Consider the following 24,146-nt stretch of genomic DNA (forward strand, 5'->3'; position numbering starts at 1 on the left):
TTAGTGGAGCAATTTTCTGGGTGGAAACTTTAATGGTGGGGAATAGCTCAGTGCTCCCCTTTCATTCTGGATCTGGCTAGGGCCATATTCAGAAAGAATGGCGTACCTGCTAATGTACCTGGCACCATACAAATGTGATGCATATGGGGTTAGTGATTCTTATTTTGGAATTAAATGAAGTCTGCTCTGTACACACACTATCTACATTCACCTTTCATGCTCTTGTGGCCATGAGGAGCTGGGCCAGGCGTACTGACTCTCCTTCCTCTTCTGGATCCCCGTGCACTTTACTGCAGCCAGATGGATCATGAACAAATGACGAATGTGGTAGGTCCGTCAGCATGTGTCCCAAAGACTGGCAAATTGAATCAACAACACATCAGCCTTTGGCTGGCAGTAACAAGCAAGATACTAATCCTACCCAACCAGCCTGCACTTGGAAAATTCAGAGCAGTATCCAACATGAAATGTGACATAAAGAATTAGGCTGACAACCAGTGTTCCCTTTAAGGTTGGCAATCTTTCAGCCATGAGGCTGTGCACAGCAAATCAGCATGCAGATGTAGTTCCCAGCATTGACTTCCAGTTCCCAAAGCTGCAGCCGAACATACACATGGGAAGTCCATGCAGTAACAGAAAAAATTAGAGGGAACGTAGCTGATAACCAATTTAGATTGCCAGTCAAGCTCAAAGAATGGCACCATTGTGCCCACTAGAATTTAAATTTGTTAATATATTTGTTTTAACGTATACATATACTGTACCTGTTGCAACTCAACAAGCTAACTGGTGGCCATTCTGTGGTTACTTTCTAAAGGCAATGCCTTGTTGAATCAGAGCTAACATGAATTTAACTGGGGCATTCTCTGTGGCAACACCTCCACGAGTATCCAAATAACTAGCACTGTCCTCTCACATAATATAAATGTTGTTTTCCCTTTCGATTGGCTTTTTTTTTTTTAAATTGTCCCAATGAGTGTGCAACAAAAAGCTTCCACAAAATGTTTCAGCAATACTCTAATTCTGTCCCACCAAACTGCCAAAGGTAGTCTTCGGAATCGGGGATGGTAAATCTGAACAAGTGAAACTGTTTTGGATTACAAAAATATGTTGAAAGACCTGATTGCAGACAGGCAATAGCTATTATTTGAACAAGAGCTATATGGTCCATAATATATCTATTCCTTAAGTTAGCAAAAACCAACAGGAAAGTTGAATCAGCTGTGGCTGACGAAAGAAGTTCATCATTGCAAATCAAAGGAGGTAGCTAATAAGGATGCTGGAAAAATTAGAAAGTCCAAGGATTGGGAGCAATTAGAATTCAGCAAGGGTGATCATGAATTTGATGTAGGAATACAATCTAGCAAGAAACAAAAACTAAACTGTAATCTTCAGGTAAATGAGAAGGAAAAGATTAGCTTAGACAAACATGGACCCATTGCATGTGGAGATAGCAGAATTTAGCGCAGAACAAGGAAATGGCAGAGAAACTGAACAATGATTTCATATCCCAGAAGAAGATGTAGGAAATTTCCCATAGATAAACCACAGGACTTGTGAAACTGAAGAATGGAAAGTAATTAGCATTAAAAAAAGAGCTGGTACTTAAAAAGTTAACTGGATTGAAGGTTGATAAATCCCCTGGAGCAGATGAACTTCATCCCAGAGTATTGAAGGAGTTGGCTAGAGGAATAATGGATGTACTGTTGGTTATCTTTCAAGATTTAATAGTTATGGCAGGGTTCCTAAAGACTGGAAAGTAAGCAAATGTAATCCCACTATTTAAGAAGGGAGGAAGAGAAGGAGAATGGAGAACTGCAGATCTATTAATTTATATGCATGGTAGGAAGGTATTTGAATCTCTTACAAAGTCTGAGATAAGGGGAGACCTAGAAAAGAATTATAAAACTGGACAGTCAACATGGTTTTATGGAAGGGAATTGTGTTTAAAAAACCCATTGGAGTGTGTGAAGGTGCCGTTTGTCTCATAAATAAAGGTTAAGCAATGAATCTAGTGTGCTGGAGGTTAAGAAGGATTTTGATAAGATCAGATACAAAAGGCTCGTAAACAAAATTAAAGCGCATGGTATAGACAGTAATATACTGGTATGGATTGAAAATCAGTTAACAGATTGAAAGCAGAGTGTTGGAATAAATGAGTCATTCTCAGGGCAACAGGCTGCTACTAGGAGGTACGACAAAAATTGGTGCTAGGTCTACAGCTGCTCCTGACACACTTCAATGACTTGGCAATTTTTCTGATAACACAAAACTCAGTGGGAATGTAAGTTGTGAGGAAGATGCAAGGAGGCTTCAAGAGGATTTAAACAGGCAAAACAAATCGGCTAGAACATGCCAAATGGAATGTAATATGAATAAGTTGTCTCTTTTGGTAGAAAAAGCAAACATCTGAGTATTTCTTAAATGATGACGCAGTAGAGAGTGTTGGTGGTCAGAAGCACTTGGGTGTCCTTGTTTAGGAGTCACTAAAAGTAGGTACAATAATCACTGAGGAAGGCAAATGGTACGTTGGCCTTTATCACAAAGGGATGTGATTACAGAGAAAAGACGCCTTGCTGAGTTGTATAGAGTCCTGTTGAGAGCACAGCTGAAGTATTGGTTTCCTTATCTAAGGAAGAATGTACTTGCTATAGAAGCAGTGCAATAGAGGTTCAGCAAACTAATTTCTGGGATGGTGGGATTGTGGTATGAGGAAAGAATAAGCAAACAGTGTCTGCCATATCCAGAGTGTCAAAGAATAATATCATTGAAACGTGTAAAATTCTTAGAGCACTTGATAGGCAGGATATAGATGGAATGTTTACCCTGTCTGGTCAGTCAAGAACCAGGGAACATAAATGTGGAATAAGGGGTATGCTGCTTAAGGCCAAAATGAGAGGAAATTTTTTTCCCAGTGTGTGTATTGAAGCTTTGGAATTCTCTTCCCAACAGGGCTGTGGGAGCTCAGTCTTTGAGAACGTTCAACAAGAAATCAACAGATTTCTGGATACTAGTGAAATTGAGATGCAGAGATAGTGCAGGAAGTTGCATTGAGGAGACGATCAGCTGTGATCTAATTGAATGGTGGAACAAGTTCAACTGGCTAAAAATGGGTTGGCATCAGAACGATGTTTCAGTTGCCATTTTGACCTGTTATAAGTCCTCGTCCGTCGCTCAGCCAAGTACTGCAGAGCCATCCATAGAGCATAATAATTGCTTCAGGTCAACAGAATTCTTGGGGGAGCACGGCCCTCACTGTATGAATGGTGTGCACATGTGCATGGATTGGGAATCGGGTTCATGAGTCATGTTGTCAGGGACCAGCCTTTGTTGCCCAGTGCCCACTCTTTAAGTTGGTTTAGTCACTGAAATAAAACCAGCACAGAGGGTTCCTGTGGATCAAATGCATCTCTACTGTTGTGAGGATATCCGGTATTAATATGTGTGTACATTGAAGAAATTAAATCTATTTTGAATCAGATGTGTGGCAGTGTTCATCACATCATTGTCCATTTCTATACCATGGGGAATCCTGCAATCCTTGCAGACTTTTGAGTGTGCTTTGAACTTCAAGTGACTCTGAAATAGAGCAGTTAATGTGTAAACACCTGTGTCTTCAGCACAGAAGTGAGAATCTGGAAGGAAGGACTTAGGAGATGAGAAGGTCCTGGGAAAAAGAAGGAACATTTCATCAAAGCCTAATGCCATTGAACTGTTTCCCCAGATTTTTTCCCCTTCACTCATAACACCTACACTTTTTTTGTCTGTCGGTATGTGTCTGGGGAATTATTAAAGGTAGTTAGAGATTCAAATAGTAGAGTGGCATATTGCTAGTTCACAGTTAATTGCCTGGGGTTGGGATTCAATTACTTGTAATAAATAGTTGTTCTTGTTAAGTACAGAACCTTGCAGAGTGTTCTCTGTTAATCTAAGTCCATCAGACAGGTAAATTGGGGATTTTGTGTACTTTGATTAAAACGTAACTTTTGTGATGATCCTGGAATACACTTTTCCAAATGGATCGGGACACAACTGTTAAATGGCCAACACTGTTGAAAGTGGAAAGTGATAAACAACAGTGAATGCTGTGTGCCAGACTCCAAATGGAAGAGTATGGACCCCATGGCCAAGGTAGTGACATTGAACCAATTTCTGAAAAAAAAATCAAGAAACTTTATTTTCCTGACTGTCGAACTTTGTTGCTCAGGGATTGAGATGAACAATACCAGAGGAGGGGTGTTGTTGGGATAGACAGATTTCCTGCGTGCTCCACAATGACAGACAAATACTGGAGATCCACCCTCTTTGTTGCATTGGTCACCTGTCCCACAGTAATTGGATCTGATGGGATCTACATGGCTGGTGGAGGAGAGGGGAGTGGTAGTACCAGTGGAATTTAGCCTCAGTAAATGGAATTGCCACTCTTTTCCATTGTTGATCATTTAATATATTAACAGATGGTGAGATTGCCTCCTTAATATTATTGGGATTTAAAACACACTTTTATGCCTAAATTGAGCATATTTCTTAAAAATGTAGAAGTAAAGATTGGATGTATTTTCCTTTGTTCTCTTTCAGGTCCATTTTGACGGGTGGAGTCATAACTATGATTTTTGGTTTGATGCAGATCACCATGATATTCACCCTGCTGGATGGTGTGCCAAGACAGGTCACCCACTGCAACCACCACTTTGTAAGAGAGTTTCAAAAAATACTTTAAATTGCATTTCTGTTCATATTTAGAGGAACGACTATGTTTTGACCAATGCAAAAGAAGTAAATCCTTTTGTGAAATAATTCTTAACCTTTTATTGAGGATGATGTAGTACCAGATCAGTATTGCCATTGCCAAGTTACACAATTCAGTCATGGAAGCTGACTACCCATGACTGTCTAGCTTGACTTCCCAGCTGTAAACGACAGTGTGGAACGTTACTAGAAATAGGTGCTGTAAGTTGATCTTAATTGCATTTTATTTGAATACTTCATCTGCATGCCACCCTCTTCAAAATATTACAAGCCCCTCGAGTTTGAGTGACTGCCTTCACAAGACCCTCTGTCCTGGATGTCCTGATTGTGTAAAGGTGACGAATTTTGCAGGAACTTCTGCCTCTCTTTGCAGCTGGTCTGAGGGGTAAGCTTCCTTGGGGACATGCATACCACCTTCTCCAATTGTTCTAGTTACAGGTTTCTGGTCCCTGGCGATCAGTGCAAGTGTAGACACCGCACAGATAGGGTTATCGTTAAATACGTGAGAGCCATTCTGCCAAGTTTGCTTCAGTCCCTCGGTGATTTTATTTTGTACTTTGCAATCAAGTTAACTTTGTTAGGTATTCCCTTGTGACCTGTAGTCTATTATTCAATGCCTTAACATGGAATTTACTTACTTGCTCCAATTTGTCTTGAAAATCTGTTGATGTTTGCAGTTGTCACTTTCTTTGGTCTGTCCTGCAGTGAATTGAAATTGGGCTCATGAGTGCAGCCACAATCCCAGCATTTCCCAGCATTTAGCCCTATATTTTAAGAAAGTACATTCAGAATTTCCATCAATGATTAATGTTCTGCAAGCAGTGTTTTCTTCATGGTGAGACTCCTCTTGGATCATCAAATGTACGCAGTCTTGTAAATGTGCAAGTTTCTGCCCGTTTTGGGATCCGTGACGTGTAGCCCACGGACACAGAAGACTCACCCTAATCACGTAATTCAGACTGGCTAACCTTGGTATTTTTGTCAGCGTTTGCCTGCTCTGACTTAGAAGCAGGGTTAGGTAGGCATCTTTACTCTTTGAGCCTGCTGCACAATTCAATAAGATCATGGCAGAAATGGTTGTAGTTTCGCTCTACTTTCCTGTCTGTATACCATAATCCTTCTCTGTCATACATTCATCTACTCTTGAACATATTTTTAGAGCCAGGCAGCATGGAAACAGACCCTTCGGTCCAACCAATCCATGCTGACTATGTTCCCAAACTAAATTAGTCCCACCTGCCTGCATTTGGTCCATATCCCTCCAAACTTGTCCTATTCAGGGACTTATCTAAATGTATTTTAAATGTTCTAACTGTACCTACGTCCACCACTTCCTCTTGAAGTTCATTCCACACACAAACCACTCTCTGCGTAAAAAGGTTTGTCCCTTGTCTTTTTTAAATTTTTCTCTTCTCATAATTTAATAAGACTGAGAGAAAAAAAAATCAAATTAGTCTTGAAAGGAAGACCTCTTATTCTTCAGCTATGTTCCCTAGTCTCCCTCCTCCCCTAGAGGAAACTGCCTCCAGGGAGGCATCCACAATCCACACCTCTCGAGATCTTACATCATTCAAAAAGATCACCTCTCATTCTTCTAAACTGCAACAGATAGAGCTCTAACATGTTGAACCTTTACTCACAAGGTAAGTCCTTCATCCTGGGCATGAGTCACATGAAACTTCTCTGAACTGCTTTTGAAGCAATTTTTTTTCAAGTAAAATGACCAAAACCACATACAGTATTCCAGGTCTAATCCCTATACAGCTGCAGTAAAACCTCCCTACTTTTATATTCCATTCCCTTTGTAATAAACAACAAAATTCCATGCGCCTTCCTAATATTCCTTGTATCTGCATACCAACTTTTTATGATGAATGTAGCAGGACACACAGTTCCCTCTAAACCACCAAGCCATATAATCCCACTACATTTAAATAGTGTCCTGCTTTCCTGTTCCCGTTTCGAGTCTGATGATCCAGACCAATTCAGGAAATCCAGACATGACCTGCACAAAGCCATCAGGGATGCCAACAGGCAGTACTGGACCACATTAGAAGCCTAAACCTACTAAACAGATTCCTGCCGCCTGTGGTAAGGCCTAAACAACATTACGGGATACAATATGGAGCAGAGCAGGATAGCAGACAAAAACACATCCCTCTCTGACACGCTCAATGGTTTTGATGCTCGGTTTGAGCAGAATGTCAGCGATGCAGTGACGCTTGCCCCGAGACCCCCGGTCACACCTGCTCCCTCGGTCACTGCTGCAGACGTCAGACCGGTCTTCCTGGGAGTCAACCCAAGGAAAACGACAGGCCTGGACGGTGTCTCCAACCGAGCACTCAGAACTTGTGCAGACCAACGGGTGGAAGCATTCACCGACATCTTCAAACTCTCCCTCCCACAAGCCAAAGTCCCTCACCTGCTTGAAGAAGACCACCATCATCCCTGTACCTAAGAAAGCACATGCAATGTGCCTTAGTGACTACCACCCAGTGGCTCTGACCTGTACAATCATGACGTGCTTCGAGAGGCTGGTCATGGCCCACATCGACTCCAGTCTCCCAGCCTGCCTCGATCCCCTGTAATTTGCTTATCGATGTAACAGGTCCACAGAGGATGCCATATCCCTAGGCCTGCACTCATCCCTGGAACATCCGGAATTCAAAGACACCTACGTCAGACTCCTGCTCGTTGACTACAACTCCATCTTCAACACCGTTATCCCCTCCACACCGAAATCAAAACTCCGAGACCTTGGTCTCGGCTCCACCCTCTGCAACTGGATCCTCAGCTTTCTGACCCATTGGCCGCAATGAGTGAGGATAGGTAACTGCACCTCCTCCACAATAGCACTCAACACTGGAGCCCCCCAAGGATGTGTCCTCAGACCCCTACTATACTCCCTGTTGGCAAATTTACTTACCATACCTTCAATCCTGTCAAATTGCTCATATGTGGTGTTAATAACTGAGGACCCAGCACTGATCCCTATGGCACTCTGCTAGTCACAGCTTGCCAACCTGAAAAATGCTCATTTTTCCTTAATTTCTGTTAGCTAACATCTTTTTTTATCCATGCTGTTATGTTATTCCCTACACCATGTGTTCTTATCCTTTAAAATACCACAAAGGTGAATGTATCAAATTCCTTTTGCAGGTCCAAGTATACCAGATATAAGGGTTCCCCCGTCCACAATGAATGTTACATTGGTTTAAAAAAGAAACACAATAGATTAGTTAAACATGATTTCTTCATCACAGAGCCCATGTTAGCTCTGTCTGATTGCATCCTGATTTTTTTGATTTCCTGAATAATGGATTAGAGCCATCCACAATGACAAATATTAGGCCAGCTGACCTGTAGTTACCTGTTTTTTTGCCTTCATGTGTTCTTGAATAAAAGGTGTTAAGTTTGCTATTTTCCATTCTGCTGGGACCCTTCCAGAATCCTAGGAAATTTGGAAGATTAAAGCAAATGCATTTTCTATTCGTGCCACCATGTTTTTTTAAACCATCAGTTGGAAGCCATCTGGCATTATCACAGCCTTTAGGACCAGGAATTTTCCTCTGGTGATTGTCATCATTTTACTTTGATTGTGTCCACAATGGTCACTAATCTCATTTCATCTGGTAATCTCCCCACCAGTCACAAAGCTCATGGTCTCTCAGCTCTGCAGAGCCCACTTTTCTACCTCCTTCCCAAAATCCACAAACAGGACTGCCTGGGCAGGCCCATTGTTTCTCCCTGCTCCTGCCCCACAGAACTCATCGTTTCCTACTTGGACTCAATTTTTTCCACCCCTTGTCCAGTCCTTTCCAATTACATCCATGATTTTTCTGACGCTTTACGTCAGTTTTGGAATTTTCAGTTTGTGGGTTCCAGCCACTTCCGACGGACCATGGATGTACAATCCCTTTACACATCCATCCCCCATCAGGATGGTCTCAAGGCTCTCGGCTTCTTCCTGGAAAAAAGGCCTGAACCGGCCCCGTCCACCACCACCCTCCACGGTCTCGCCAAGCTCATCCTCACTCTGAACAACTTCTCTCACTTTCTTCAGATCAAAGGGATGGCCATGGGTACCCATTCCTTGTTCCAGTCCTATTCCAGCCAGTACCCACAACTCTTTCTCTGGTATATCAATTGCATCACTGGTGCTGCTTCCCTCTCTCTCGTTACAATTGGAAAAATTGATCTGTTTCGCTTCCAATTTCTACTCTGCTCTCTTCTTCACCTGGTCCATCTCTGACTCCTCGCTTTCGTTCCTCAACATCTCTTTCCATTTTTGGGGATAGGCTGACCACCAATATCCACCAAAAACCCACTCACTTCCTCAGTTACCTTCACTCTACGTCCCCACACCTTCATTCCTGCAGGACAGTGTTCCATTCTCCCAGTTTCTCCATCTCTGTCACATCTGTTCTGATGATGCAAGTTTCTATAAGAGTGCCTCCGAAATTTCTACCTTCTTCCTTAACCGAGGATCCCCCGTCACTGTAGTTGACAGGGCCCCCAACCCTGTCGGACCCATCTCCCGCACCTCCGCCCTCACCCGTTCTCTTCCCTCCCACAACAGCGATAGGGTGCCCCAGTCCTCACCTACCAACCCACCAACATCCACATGCAAAGGATCATTAGCCGTCATTTCTGCAATCCCCAGCATGATGCCACCACTAGACACACATTCTCCTTCCCTGTCAGCCTTTACAGGGACCGTTCCTTCTGGGACACCCTGGTTCACTCTTTCTCCACTCCCAACGCCTCCCCACATCTCCACAGGACCTTCCCGTCCAGTCGCAGAAGACATAACACCTGCCTATTTACTTCCTTCCTCCTCACCATCCACGGCCGCAGGCACACCTTCCAGGTGAAGCAGCACTTCACTCACCTGAACTTCAGTCAATATAATCTGCTGTAACAAAAATAGAGATTGCTGGAAAAGCTCAGTAGATCTGCCAGCATTTGTGCAGAGAAGTCAGAGTTAATGTTTCAGATCCGGTGGCCCTTCCTCAGAAGGGTCTGCTGTATTTGCTGCCCACAATGTGGTCTTCTCTACATCGAGACAAGGCACAGACTGGGCCACTGCTTTGCAGAACACTTATGTTCTATCCACAGTAATGAGCTGAGCTTCCAATTGCCTGCCACTTCATCACACCACTGTGTTCCTCTGTCTCAGGCTTACTGCAGTGCTCCAGTGAAGCTCAACACAAGCTGAAAGAACAGTAAGATAGCTAGAACTGCAGATGCTGGAGTCGGAGACAACATAGTGTGGAGCTGGAAGAACACAGCAGGCCAGGCAGCATCAGAGGAACAGGAAAGCTGACCGGAAACTCCACACTTTGTTATCTCTGAATGAACAGTACCTCATTTTCCACTTGGGAACTCTGCAGCCTTCTGGACTCAATATCAAATTCAATCATTTTCCGAGCATTTTCCTACGTCCATACCCCAAGCCCCACACACCAAGCCTTGTCACACATGGGCTGCTACCCACACAACCTCTTGTCAGCCACTGATGGTCCCCATTAGCAGCTCTTGATTCTGCCAGGCTGACCTTTACTCACTCCTTTGTCCGCCCAGCTGTTTTTCTCTGTTTCTGGGCTCCATCTTCACCTATCGTTTCCTTCTCCCTCCTCCCCCCATTTCACCTTCAGCATATATATCAACCTTTTCCTACCATCAGTTCTCAAGATGGGTCACTTGACCTGAAACGTTAACTGTGCTTTCTGTCCACAGATACTGCCAGACCTGAATTTTCCAGCAATTTCTGTTTTCGTTTCTGATTTCGAGCATCCACAGTTCTTTGGGTGTTTTTCTCCCTATCACTTCTTGGTTTTCAGTTATGTTTGGAAAGTTTTCTAAGTTGTCTACTGTGAGAGCACCTGTTTAAAGCTACTACCCTTTATTTATTTTTCATTGCTAATTCTACAGCCTCGCTCTCTAAAGGACTAACACTAGCTTTAGTTACTTTTGTTTTCCCCTTGTCAAATGCTTGGTTAAAATCCTTACAATCTGTTTTATATTACTTGATAGTTTTTTCTCATATACTGCTTTGTGCCTTTTTATTATCTTTTTAACCATTTTCTTCTTCTTAAATGGTGTCCACTCCTTTGACCCGCCACTAATCTTTGTGGGTTTGTATAATGTTTTTAATCCTTATCTCCCTTATCTATCTACAGATGAAACATCCTTCTGAAAGATTCTTACTGAGTTTTTTTTTGCTGAGAGTTATTAGAGATCTCCTCAAAAGTCTATCAATGCAGCTCTACTGATCTACCATTTAACCGGGTTTCTGAACTCATTTTAGCCAGCTCGGATTTCACATCCACACAATTCCCTATATTTAGGTTTAACAGAATAGCCATGGACCTCCTTTTCTCTCTTTCAAAGTGAATATTTGTCCAGCTGGATCAGGATTTCCCAGACTGCAGGCACAATTGTTAAATCTTCTTTGTGGCTAGCTCATTGTGCATTGATTCAACTAAGCGTCTCTGTCATGACGTCCAAAATGGAAGAAAAACAAAAAAGCAACCCAGTTCCCATTAAATGTCACAATATAATATTGTCAAGTGTTCGGCTCTTTATAGTTTGTTATGTCATCAGAAGCCTTGCTGTGATTACTGTCCTGCAGCTGATGTATGTCTTTATACTTAATTTTTACTTTACAAACTTTAGAAGTGAATGAAACAAAATTCTAAGATATACTGAGTTCACAATTGATCTCCAACAGAAAATTAAAGTTACTTTTTTTTTTAAAGAGTTGCCAGATAACAGGTTGAAGTTATGGTTTAATCTGGATGGGTTTAAATCATCCAAAACTTCGGCTTTAGATTTCCTCTATTTCCTAAATTTCCAGAAGGTTAATATTACACAATTTTGCATCAGCTTTTTCTGCCTTTTTCCTTTTCAGCTTCACAAGACCTTGTTGCAGTTCCAACTCCTGGAGGATGCCCAACGCCTGGATGCAAAGGTGTTGGGCACATCAAAGGTGCCCGATATACGGGCCATCATAGGTGAGTGGGAAAAACTTTCAGCTCTTTCAGACATAGGACTGTATTGTGAATGCTCCTTCATGTTTTCAGAACTGAGTGCAGAGCAACAATGTCCCTTCTTTTACAGCTAATGCACATTGTAGATGTGGTACAGCTGTTTGCAGTTTGCATTCAAACAAGACCCAGTTTTCTTTGTGCCAGCCAAACTGGTGAACTGGAGTAACATCCAGTATGCATGTTTAAGTAGCCTCCTGTCTGAATTAGATCAATGAGCTGCTATTTGAAAATTGTTAATGAGGCTGAAGTGCCTCTTTCCTATCTGATCCCACCCCTTACTACAATGTGCACATGGTGACTGAACATCACTCTCAGTCTCCTATATCCAGCATTATTTAGCTGGGAGCAGTGAAAGGGGGCAGTGGTTTCTTATTCTGGCCCAACTGGAAGTGGGGCTCTGCTTGTATGGAAGCTCAAGGCTGTACATTCTCTCCAGTCGAAGGAGCAACTGACCTGCAGATCCCTAGTGATTGTGTTTAGCCAGCCAGGCAACAGGACAAGGAGAAGTAGAGAAAGCTCTTAGGCTGGGGGTATACAGGACGAGGGACAGGCATGAAGAGCAGACAGTGTCATGGCAGGAGTTAATTTCAGAGGCCAGCTTTATCCAGCCCTCAGTCATGTGATGCTGTGAAGTACAGCACCATCAGCCTTGCAAATGTGCATCAATTTCTTGGAAGACCCAAAGCTGGAACTACATGTGACTCAATCACATAGACTAAAAAGTGACAAGCTTTGGTATGACAGGCAGGTTTAATGAAAGGCTTGCAGCTGTAAAATTTGAAATACTGTTGTAATGTAGCGACTGCAGTAACTAACCCATGCAAGACAAACTCCCACAAACAACATTATGACAATAACTCGGTAATCTGTTCTTAATCTGATTGAGGGGTTAAATATTAGTCAGGACAACAGGAATTAATCCCCTGTTCTTCTTCAAAAATAGGGCCATGGGATCCTACACACCTGAACAGACAGGTGAGGTCTTTGTTTAACACCTTATCTGATAGACAGCACTTCTGATAGTGAATCACTCATTCAGTATTGGAATAGAGTGTCAGCCTTGTTTGTTTTTGCTCTGTTGTAGTCCTGTTGTAGGATTTGAACCAGGAATATTTTGATTCAGGCAAGAATGCTGCCGACTGAGCAACAGCGACGTGGCAGAGAATGAGTTAGAAAATATGCTTGTTTGCAACGAGAGTCATATCGTATTTTGCCCTGTCACATTATTAAGACCACTGCTCATGTTGACTCAGTCAAATCTTGGCTCAGAAAACTAATATTCTTGTCAGAGAGAGTAGGAACTGCAGATGCTGGAGAATCTGAGATAACAAAGTGTAGAGCTGGATGAACACAGCAGGCCAAGCAGCATCAGAGGAGCAGGAAAGCTGACATTTCGGGCCTAGACCCTTCTTCAGAAAGAAATTTTCTGAAAAAGGGTCTAGGTCCGAAATGTCAGCCTTCCTGCTCCTCTGATGCTGTTTGGCCTGCTGTGTTCATCCAGCTCTACACCTTGTTATCTAATATTCTTGTCACACTGCTTTTACAGGAAATTAGCAAGAGTCTTATGGGACTTCCATAAAGGCATCTAATAAAGATGAGTGAATGAATGGTTGGGTGCCATGATTGGCACTAGCATAAGATTAAGTGTATGTGGGCTAGTTAAAATTAGGAAAGATATGAAGGGTATTGAAAAGCCGGCTCCAACTCACCAATTCTACACTTAACTCGTGCATTAGGCTGCCTTCTTGCAAGCAACTTTCAAGAGCCATAACTTTCCTAGCTGTTCAATTTGAGCCATGTTTCACTGGCTTACGATTTAATAAACTGTTCACAAGTTTCCTGGACTTGCTGAAATTTACCACTGAAAATGAAGGAAGAACACAATGGCTGCTGGAGGGGTCTAATTCCATCTCCTGAAAATACTGCTGGAAATACACAATATTTAACAATTTCTTTCTTATTTGTTCACAGCACTTTTGATGTTGAACATTTACTTGGATATTTTGTGAATTGCATGGGTGGCACTTTAGCTGCCTTAGATTGGACCTTGGATGAGGACCATATGACCAGCAGTGTGCTGCTGAGCTGTTTGTGACTGGATAGCCTGTTGTACTGAGATCTGCAGCTAGGGAGCATCAGGAGGTTGCAAGTCTGGGAGTAGCTGTGGTGCATTCTCCAAAATGCAGAGGCTGCATTCCACTGTTATGGCAAAAGAGGAGTGCTTCAAAGGCTCAGGTCAGGAGGAGGCAGATAAACGCCACCTACTGGAAGGCGCCATGCTGCCTGCTGCATCGGGCAGCCATGTTCTACCAGTCGCAACAGAAGTGACACCGTTCTCAACATTTTTGGCTTTAAATTCTTCCTGGGCTGTGCCTGAGAAATTTCAGGATCTCGCAATCAGTTGACAAATGCATAAGACATGTCAGTGAAGGACTTGTGATTATATAAACAGCATGGAGCTGATGCCATTCAGGATAGATGAGAGCTTGGGTTTGCATTTCCAACTAGCTCCCTGCAACCTGTACTGTCTATACAACCCCAGCTCAGCCAGGAGAACAACTTTCACTTGATTGATGACCAGTTGGTGTGCGACCAAGAAAAGATTCATGAAGACCTGTGATGTCCTTGTCCTGCAGCACTTTATGCTGCCTGACATCCTTGGACCTAGTTGCATACTGCTAAATGGCCAGTGATGCCCTTTTCAAATGTGGCTGATGATGCTTATCAAAAACCTGACAAGTTAAACCCAATATTGCGATGAAATTAAAACCAGAAATTGTTGGAGAGACTGAGCAGGTCTGACAGCATCTCTGAGGGTTTGGGGGGTGGGTGGGCGGGGGGTGGTTGTAGTGGGGAGAGAGAGAAAGAGACAGAATTAGCGTTTCAAGTCCAGTACGACTGTTCTTCAGAAATCTGAGTTCTCAGAATAACCTGTGTACCTGGCTGCTAATTTTTTCATGATAAATGCAGAGAACTCCAAGATCTCTCCATGGCAGCATTTTGTAGTCTCTGTCTCTCTCTCTGTCTCTTTCTGTCTCCATTTGAGCAATATTTTGCTTTTCTCGTTTTTCTACTAAAGTGGATATGCCTCAAGTTTTCCCACACTGTACTCCATCTGATAAATTTTTGCCCGCTCATGTTGCTTATCTGCATCCCAATGCAGACTCTTTTATCCAGATTTTCACAGTCACAGTCACTGACAAACAGAGGCAGGACAGAATGAAAAATGGCCATCCAGTAAGGTGGCCAGAGATGCTGTCTCTGTTCCTGCCTTTGGCCATTTTCATCTGGGAGAGGGAGGACAGGGCCCTGCAACCTGCCCCTTCCTCTAAAGGAAGCTTTCAACAGTGTTGTGGGTTCACTGAGAGCCTCTCTTGGGTCAGTCTGTCTAATTTTCAGAGGCAGCTTGATCTTAGAATCTGTTGGGTTGTACATCAGCTGCATGAAGGTGTGAACCAGGGATGAAGGTGGTTGTAGTTTAAAACATGAATATAATGGTTTTTCTTCTTTTATAAATCTTCATTGAATGCTTTAACACAAGTTGTAGCTGTGCTCAGTAAGGCAAGTTATGACAGTGCTTTGATTGCAAGATGTAAACAATACATTTCCCAGATATTACTTAGGCCAACTGTCAAGTGACAGATCGATGTTCTAAATGTAGAAAAGTCATCAGATAAGCTACAACAGTTCATTTGACGGATGAGAAAGGAAAGTACACTTCACGCTTTTGAAAGTGTGACCTGGTTGGATAATTAAATGTAAATGTTTCATCTTTTATCATTGCTTTCATATATTCCAACTAGACGTTTCTTGAGATAGCAGTTCTTCTGACTGTTTACTCAAAAGTTTCATGGCCTCTTGGCTGCAATGCAACAGCCTGTTCTTTATCAGAGCTTTCCATTGTTTATACAGAAGCTTTGAAGGCCCATTTTGATTATGTAGAGTTTTATGGAATATTTGGTATCTTCCAGTGAAAGAGTCATAGTCGTAGAGTAATACAGCACTGAAACAAACCCTTCGATCTAACCAGTCCATGCTGAACATTATCCGAAACTAAACTAGTCCCACCTGCCTACTCCCGGCCCATATCCCTTCAAACCTTTCCTATTTGTGGACTTATGCAAATATCTTTTAAACATTGTAATTTGCCCACATCCACCAGTTCCTCAGGAAGTTCATTCCACACACGAACCACCCTCTCTGTGTAAAAAATTCACCTCTTATGTCTTTTTTAAATCTTTCTCCGCTCACCTTAAAAATGTGCCCCTTAGTCTTGAAATCCCCCATCCTAGGGAAAGGACACCTACCATTAACCCTATCTATACCCCTCATGATTTTATAAACTTTTATAAGATCACCCTTCAACCTGCCTCGCTCCAGTAGGGTTTCAATTCTGCTCTTAAAGTAGATAATGAATGAGAGGATAGCGTGAGAGTGTTTTAAAATAGTCAGAATGTTCACCTATAATTAGCAGAGCCAGTGCTGATTGCTGTGGAAGCACAGGCTCAGGACTTTTGGGGAGGGAAGCCAGCCTTATCACCAGCCCATTCTAGACTCTTCCTGCCTCCACTCCTGCCTCCTGGCCAAATAAACTTGGATCCCAACAAGATCCTGCATGCTGGCAATTTCAAGATGGAGACAAGATTGTAAATGCTGGATTAGTCCCACCTCCTGATTTTGGCCTCCGTGTTGAAAATACGATCTTGCGATCTCCTCACAACTTATTTCCTGCTTTTCTTTGTGTTATCAGCAACTTCAGCTACAATACCATCAAACTCTTCATCCAAGTTATTACCAGATATTGTAAATAGTTGAGGTCCTCTTGCTGAATCCTGTGACACTTTTTTAGTTACTGTTTGCCAGAAATCAACTTATTTATCTCAGAGATAGTAGGAACTGCAGATGCTGGAGAATCTGAGATAACAAGGGTCTAGGCCCGAAACGTCAGCCTTCCTGCTCCTCTGATGCTGCTTGGCCTGCTGTGTTCATCCAGCTCTACACCTTATTTATCTCAGTCCTCTTTAGTGTGAGTTGGCCCAATCCTGTATCCATGCTTATACATCACCCACAACACCATGAGCTATTACCTTGTGCAACAAACTTTTGGAAATCCAAATATACTACTGATTTCCCTTAATCCACCTGTTTATTGCAACTTTAAAGCACCCGACCAAACAGGATTTCCCTTTCATAAAACGATATTGGTCCTGTCTGATGATTATGGTTTTCTATATATTCTGCTAATAGTTACTTGAAATAGATTCTAGTATTTCCCAATGCCACAGTTTAATTCGCTGGTCTAAAAGTTCCCACTTTCTGTTTCTGTTCTCCCTCCTGTTGTGAATGGATGAATTACATTTGCAATTTCCCAATCAGGGGAATTTTGGAAGATTATAACAAATGCATCCACAATCCTTTTAGGTATATAAGTCTCATAAACCAAGAGACCTAGTAGCTAAAACCTTGTAAATATTTTTTTTTAATTTAACCTATTTTTTCTTAATCAACCTGTTCAGAGATGTTAATACGCACTTCTGGAGCAGGTGGGAGTTGAACCCAGGCCTCTTGCTACAGGGGTAGGGACACTGCCACTGCGCCACAAGAGGGCCCACCAAAAACCTTGTAAAACATGATTGGAAACAGCCTTCCAGTCACACAAACATCTGTTAACCATTATCCTTCCCTTTCTGCCAATGTGCTAATTTTTGATCCAGCCGACCAATTTCCTTTTGAACATGAGATCTTTATTTTTCTGATCAGTCTTCCATGCAGAGGCTTGTCAGAAGCTGCTAAACACTTTATAAACTACATTGATTCATCTCTTCATTGACCCTTGTTAGCTCCTCAGAAAAAGAATCAATCCAGTTAGTCAGACACAGAAATAAAAACAAAGATGCTGGAAATCTGAAACGCAACCAGAAAGCACTGGAGAACCTCGGCATGTAGCTTGTATACAGAGAGAGAAGCAGAGTTAACGTTTCAAATCCTGTAACGCTTCTCAAAGGCGAGGGAACTTATGGAATTCTCTGTCACAGAAGGCTTTGGAGATGAAGAGAATTTTCTTCACTGAAAGCGTAATGAGCCTATGGAATTCTATAATGGCTAGAGCTGTGTGAAATGCCACAGATATCTTGCACTGCCTCCTCTGGGTTGTGAGTTGCAAGGTCTGTGGAAGTCCACATTTGATCCTGTCCCTCACTTCATGCTTGCCTTTCTGTAAAGGTGGTACGAACAGCTCAACATGATTGCAATGACATGTTCACCTGATGGATGTAGTGCATCTGGTAAGGATAACAAGCAAAGACAGCTAATAACAATAATATATTTAAAAAAGAAAAAAATGAACAGAATGAGTGGTAGATTGGGAATCTGAGGAAGTTCATAGAAAGATAAGGATGAGTGCACGTGCAGTGAGTGTGGGTGTGAGAATGATGAAGGCCATAAGACTTAGGAGCGGAAGTAGGCCATTCATCCTTTCTAGTCTGCTCCGCCATTCAGTGAAATCATGGCTGATCTGATTGATCATCCTCCACTCCACTTTCCTATCTTTTCCCCGTAACCTCTGATTGCCTTACTGATTAAGATACTGATTAAAAATCTGTCTATTTCAGCCTTGTATATACTTAAGACCTTAGCCTCAAGAGCCTTCTGTGGTAAAGAGAGAATACCCACAAGATTGAGACAAAGGATTAAATTTCTTACTGTATGCTACCAGAGATTCCCCAAATAAATCTATTGGGTTTCGAACATTTGAATTGACTGACAGCCATGAGATGAAAGATCATGTAAAATTGACTAAGGAACTGTTTTAAGACAAAAACACAAATCTTCAATAAAAACCAAAAGGTCTGAGGAAGGGTCACCGGACCTGAAACATTAACTCTGATTTCACTTCACAAATGCTGCCAGCTGAGCTTTTCCAGCAACGTCTGTTTTTGACACAGATTTTCAATGTGGGTTCACAATCTAAGTTTCTTGAAAGTCTTACAAGAGCATGTAAAGTGGAACTGCAGCACTAAAAGCTTTCACGGATAAAAATGAAAGAATGGGCAAATGTTAAAATGGGAAGTTACAAGCAGGAAGAGAATTATTGGTATTATTACCTTTACAGGACTTTAATGGTAGATTTCAGTGGTCCATACAAGGTAGTTAGGAAGCTTATTAAACTAACTTAATTGATAGATATTCCTGATCCCAGGAAGATGAATTAGTGTGTCACATAAACATGATGGAACAGTATAGCCATACAAAACAAGATAAGGAGGAGCAAATGTGTCAGGTGGTCAGAGTATCACAGGTTATCAGAGACAATAGTAGTGATTTAGAAGGAAAGGTAGACAGTTCTCAAAGCAAACCTCCTCTAATTCAATATAATACCCAATATGGAAATACTGGAACAGTTAGATGCTGCCTCATATTTGGAGGAAGGATAATAGGAGTCTCCATTAAGACTACGTTAGAACTATAAGGAAATAAGGAGATACACCTGGATGTGTCATGTTTGCTAGGCATGATTTAGATGTCAGTATCAATAAACATGAAGGGGAAATCTGAAAGACAGCATTAATTAACACATGGAAATGCAGGGACTGGTCAGGGATAGTCAGCACAGATTTAGAACATAAAGTTGTACAGCACAGGAATGGGCCATTCGACCCATGATGTTATGCCAAACATGACGCCAAAGTAAACTAATTCCTTCTGCCTGCCCTTGGTCCATATCCCTCCATTTCTTGCAAATTCATGTGCTTACTTAAAAGTCCCTTAAACGCTCCTAATGTATCTGTCTCCACCACCACCCCTGGCAACACGTTCCAGACTCTTACCACTTTCCGTGTAAATTAACTTGCCCCTCACATCTCCTTTGAACTTTCCCCATTTCACCTTGAGTTCATGCCCCTGAATATTAGACATTTCAGCCCTGGGAAGAAGATTCTGACCGTCAACCCCATCTGTGCATCTCATAATTTTATAGACCTCTATCAAGTCTGCCCTCATTCAAGGGAGATCCTGTCTGACTAATGCAATTGCATTTTTTGAAATGGCGACTAAGTATATTGATGAGGGTAGTGCAGTTGATGTGATTTACATGGACTTCAGTAAGGCCTTTGACAAGCTCCCACATAGACTGGTCCAAAAGGTAACAGCCCATGGGATCCAAGGCAAGCTGGCAAACTGGATCCAGAATTGGTTTGCAAATGGGAGGCAAAGGGATGTTTTTCTGTTTGAAAGTCTGTGACCAGCAGTGTACCACAAGGGTTGGCGCTGGGACCCTTCTTGTTTGTTATGTACATTAGTGACTTGGATGTGAATGTAGAAGGTATAATTAGTAAGTTTGAAGATGACACAAAAATTAGTGGTGTTGTTGATGGTGAGAAGGATGGTCTCAGGCTGCAGTTTGATACTGATCAGCTGGTTAATTGGGCAGAGCAGTAGCAGATAGGATTTAATACTGATAAGTGCAAGGTGATGCATCTTGGGAGGTCTAATAAGGGAAGGATATACACAGTGAATGGTAAATCCCTTGGAAGTACTGAGGAGCAAAGGAACCTTAGTGTACAAGTCCATGTATCCCTGAGGGTGCCAGCACAAGGAGACCAGGTGGTAAAGAAGGCTTGCCTTCATTATCTGGGATGTAGAATATAAGAGCAAGGAAGTCTTTTCACAACTTTATAAATCCTTGATTTGGCCACAAATGGAATACTGTGTGCAGTTCTAGTTGCCACACTATCAATAGGAAATGGAAATGTTGTGGAGGAGATTCACCAGAATATTGCCTTAATGAAAGATCTCAGTTATGAGCAAAGACTGGATAGGCTGGATTTGTTTTCCTTGGAGTAGATGAGGCTGAGGGGGGACCTGATTGAGGTATACAAAATTATCAGAGGCATAGACAGAGTAGATGGTGAGAATCTCTTCCCTTGGGCATACATGTCTTAAGACCAGACGGCACATGTTTAAGGTGAGGAACAAGCGATTTAAAGGAGATTTGAGAAAATTATTTTTCACCCAGTGGAGGTGAGTAGTCTCACAACATTTAAGAAGCATCTGAACGAGTACTTAAAATGCCGAGGCGTAGCTGGCTCTGGACCAAGTTCGGGATTAGTGTAGTTTGGTGATTGTTTGTCAGCATACATGTGGTGGGCTGAAGACTCTCTGAACTCCACAGATTCACTACCCTCTGAGAGAAAAAAAATTCTTTCTCATCTCTGTCTTAAATATACATCCTTATATTATGTCCTTTGGTCCTAAACTCTCCCACAAAGTGAAACAAAGTTTGTACATATAGCCTGTCAAGTTCCTCAAGAATCTTGTATGTTTCAATAAGGTCGCCTCTCATTCTTCTAAATTCCAGAGTACGGGTCCAATCTACCCATACTTTCCAAATAAGACAGTCCCTCATACCTGGTATCAGCCTAATAAACATTCTCCAGACTGCCTCCAATGCCATTATATCTGTTCTTAGATAAGGGGACCAAGCTATGGTCTTTCTAGTGCCTTGTATAGTTTTAGCAAAACCTCACTACATTTAACTCCATTCCCTTTGAAATTAAGGCCAACATTCCATTTGTTGTCCCTATTACCTGCTGAACTTGGATGCTAGCCTTTTGTGATTCTTGAACAAGGACTCCCAAATCCCTCTATTATGTGGCTTTCTGCAGTCTTTCTCCATTTAAATAATATTTAGCTCCTCCATTTTTCCTGCCGAAGCGCATAACCCCACATTTCCCCACATTATGTTCCATCTGCTAAGATTTTACCTTCTCACTTAACCTCTGTATGTCCCTTTGCAGACTCTTTGTGCCATTCTCACCCCTTGCCTTCCCATCTATTTCTGTGCCATTCACAAACTTGACAGTAATACATTCACTTTCCTCAAGTCATCTACATACATTCACATACAGTGAATGATTGTGGCCCCAGCATTTATCCCTGTGTGCACCACAAGTTACAGGTTGCTATCCTGATAATGCAACCCTTTCCCAACTGTATCTTCTATTAGTTAGTCATTCCTTTGTCCAGGCTGATATACTACCTCCAACTCCGTGGGCTGTTTACTTATTAAGTAACCAAATGTGTGGTACCTTATCAAAAGCCTTCTGAAAGTCTGAATATATTCTATTCACTGCTTACCCTTTATTTTTCCCGCTTGTTCCATCCTCAAAAAATTCTAATTAATCAGTCAGGCATGATTCCCTCTTGTCTTGGAGTTGACTGGACAAGGGAGAGAGAGTGACACACACACTAAAATTGAGGTAAATACTGACCTGGTTAGGGCATTAGCAAGCTTGCTGCACTGAATCTATGAGTGATACCTCAATTGGTTGCTAGCTGGGGTTACTTTAGCCACACCTCCTTTCAGTTAACAGCAGGGATTTTCCTCCCATTGCTGGGTACAGAGGATTATCCTCCATCATCTTAACTGCCTTAGTTGTACATTAAGGAAGGTGTTACTGGAGCATGTTGTGATGGTGGAGCGTCCTGATTCAATACCAAGAGTGTTTCCTCTACTGCTTCAGACATCAAACCCCTGTGCATTCCAACCTTGGATTAGTCCTTTAAATACTGGAGTTAAGATGTAGTCATATAGTATTTTGTCACACCTGCTGCCAAACAGCAGACAGTATGTAGAAGTAAAATGTTAATGAGGTCGCTGTGTTTAAAAAAAACCACAGTCACATTAAAGTTACTTCCAAGTTTCACATGCAATACCAAACTCCTGCACTCTCAACTTGGGGCTATGAAGCATGAATTAATTTCTTATCTGCGGCTTATTAATCATTTAATTGTGTTTCATTGTGCATAGATCTGCACTATAATGAGTTTTTAGTGAAGATTTCGTTTAGTTCTATTATTAAATCCCGATGTCAACAAGTCAACAAATTAAAAGTAACAGCTTTGACTCATTCATTAACATGCATTTTAAATATTCATGAGAATTTCTGCTTGATGAAAGGTCTAGATAATTCCAAGCAATTTACTTTGACATGCTGCACTTGTCAGGCAAATTATGCCTCATAGAATATTGATTTTCTATCAGTGCTTATACAATTTGCTGCTATTACCTTGGTTGTGTTAGTCTTTGGTAAGATAAACTACTGGGAGAGGAATTCTTAGAGTCATAGAATCCAACAGCATGGAGACAGGCCCTTCAGCCCAAACTGGTCCAAAATGTCCATCCACGCTAACCCCATTTCCCTGCACTTGGCCTTTATCCTTCTAAACCTTTCCTATCCATGTATTTGTCCAAATGCCTTTTAAATGTTGTTAATGTTGCCCCTCAGGTTCCCATTTATTCTTTCCCTTCTTACCTTAAACTGATGCCCCTTATATGCTTCTATAAGAACACCCCCCTCACTCTCCTACGCTCTAAAGAAAAAAGTCCTAGCTTGTCCAAACAAAAGAACTGCGGATGCTGTAAATCAGGAACAAAAACAAAGTTGCTGGAAAAGCTCAGCAGGTCTGGCAGCTGTGCAGTTTAATAACATCCTTCCTACAGCAAGGTGATCAAAACTTAACACGATATTCCAAGTGCGGCCTCAACAACATCCTGTACAACTGCAACATAACTTCCTAACTTCGATACTCAGTGTGCTGACCAATGAAGGCCTGTGTGCCAAAAGCTTTCTTCACTGCCCTGTCTACCTGTGACTTCACCTTCAGAGAACTGTGCACCTGAACTCCAAGGTCCCTCTGTTCCACTGCACAGCACTCCTTAAGGCCCTACTATGAAACTCTTGCCTTGATTTGACTTTCCAAAATGAAGCACCTCACACTTAGTTATATTGCTGTCCATTTGCCATTTCTCGGCCCACTTCCCCAGCTGATCAAGATCCTGCTGCGATTTCTGTTAACCTTCCTCACTGTCCACGATATTGCCTATTTTAGTGTCATCTGCAAACTTACTAATCATGCCTTGTACATTCTAATGCAAATCATTGGTACAGTTGGTTCTGCAATAATGCATATTTCTTCAATGCGAATTGGCTTTAACGCGATTGAAGAATTTAGACCACTATTTGTAGAACGTGAACTTTCCTAACCTGTATTGGCTATAACGCGATCCCGGCCCCATTAGTTTAAATGGTGCAGCTATTGCATGGTTTTTTAATAACGCGAGACCGCATGAGAATGGAACTATTGTGTTATATCAGAACTGATGTACAGATAACAAACAGCAATGGGCCCAGCACTGACCCTTTAGGCACACCACTAGTCAAAGGCCTCCAGGCTGACTAGCATCCTTCCACTATTACCCTCTGCTTCCTACCATCAAGCCAATCTTGTGTCCAATTTAAGACAACAAGGTGCAGGGCTGGATGAACACAGCAGGCCAAGCAGCAT

At 42.0% G+C, this 24,146-nt stretch overlaps 1 protein-coding gene across 1 annotated transcript in view; it reads left to right on the forward strand.

The window, feature by feature from the left end:
* The window catches only part of LOC109916719 (lethal(3)malignant brain tumor-like protein 3), a 261,219-nt gene that overhangs the window by 130,945 nt on the left and 106,128 nt on the right, over window positions 1-24,146 (forward strand). The window contains exons 16-17 of the mRNA XM_048595657.1: window positions 4,579-4,693; window positions 11,663-11,765. Coding sequence (XP_048451614.1) covers window positions 4,579-4,693; window positions 11,663-11,765 — 218 coding nt within the window. The remainder of the gene's footprint in view (window positions 1-4,578; window positions 4,694-11,662; window positions 11,766-24,146) is intronic.

The sequence above is a fragment of the Rhincodon typus genome, chromosome 4, assembly GCF_021869965.1.
Source record: "Rhincodon typus isolate 14 chromosome 4, sRhiTyp1.1, whole genome shotgun sequence".
Classification (NCBI taxonomy): Eukaryota; Metazoa; Chordata; class Chondrichthyes; order Orectolobiformes; family Rhincodontidae; genus Rhincodon; species Rhincodon typus.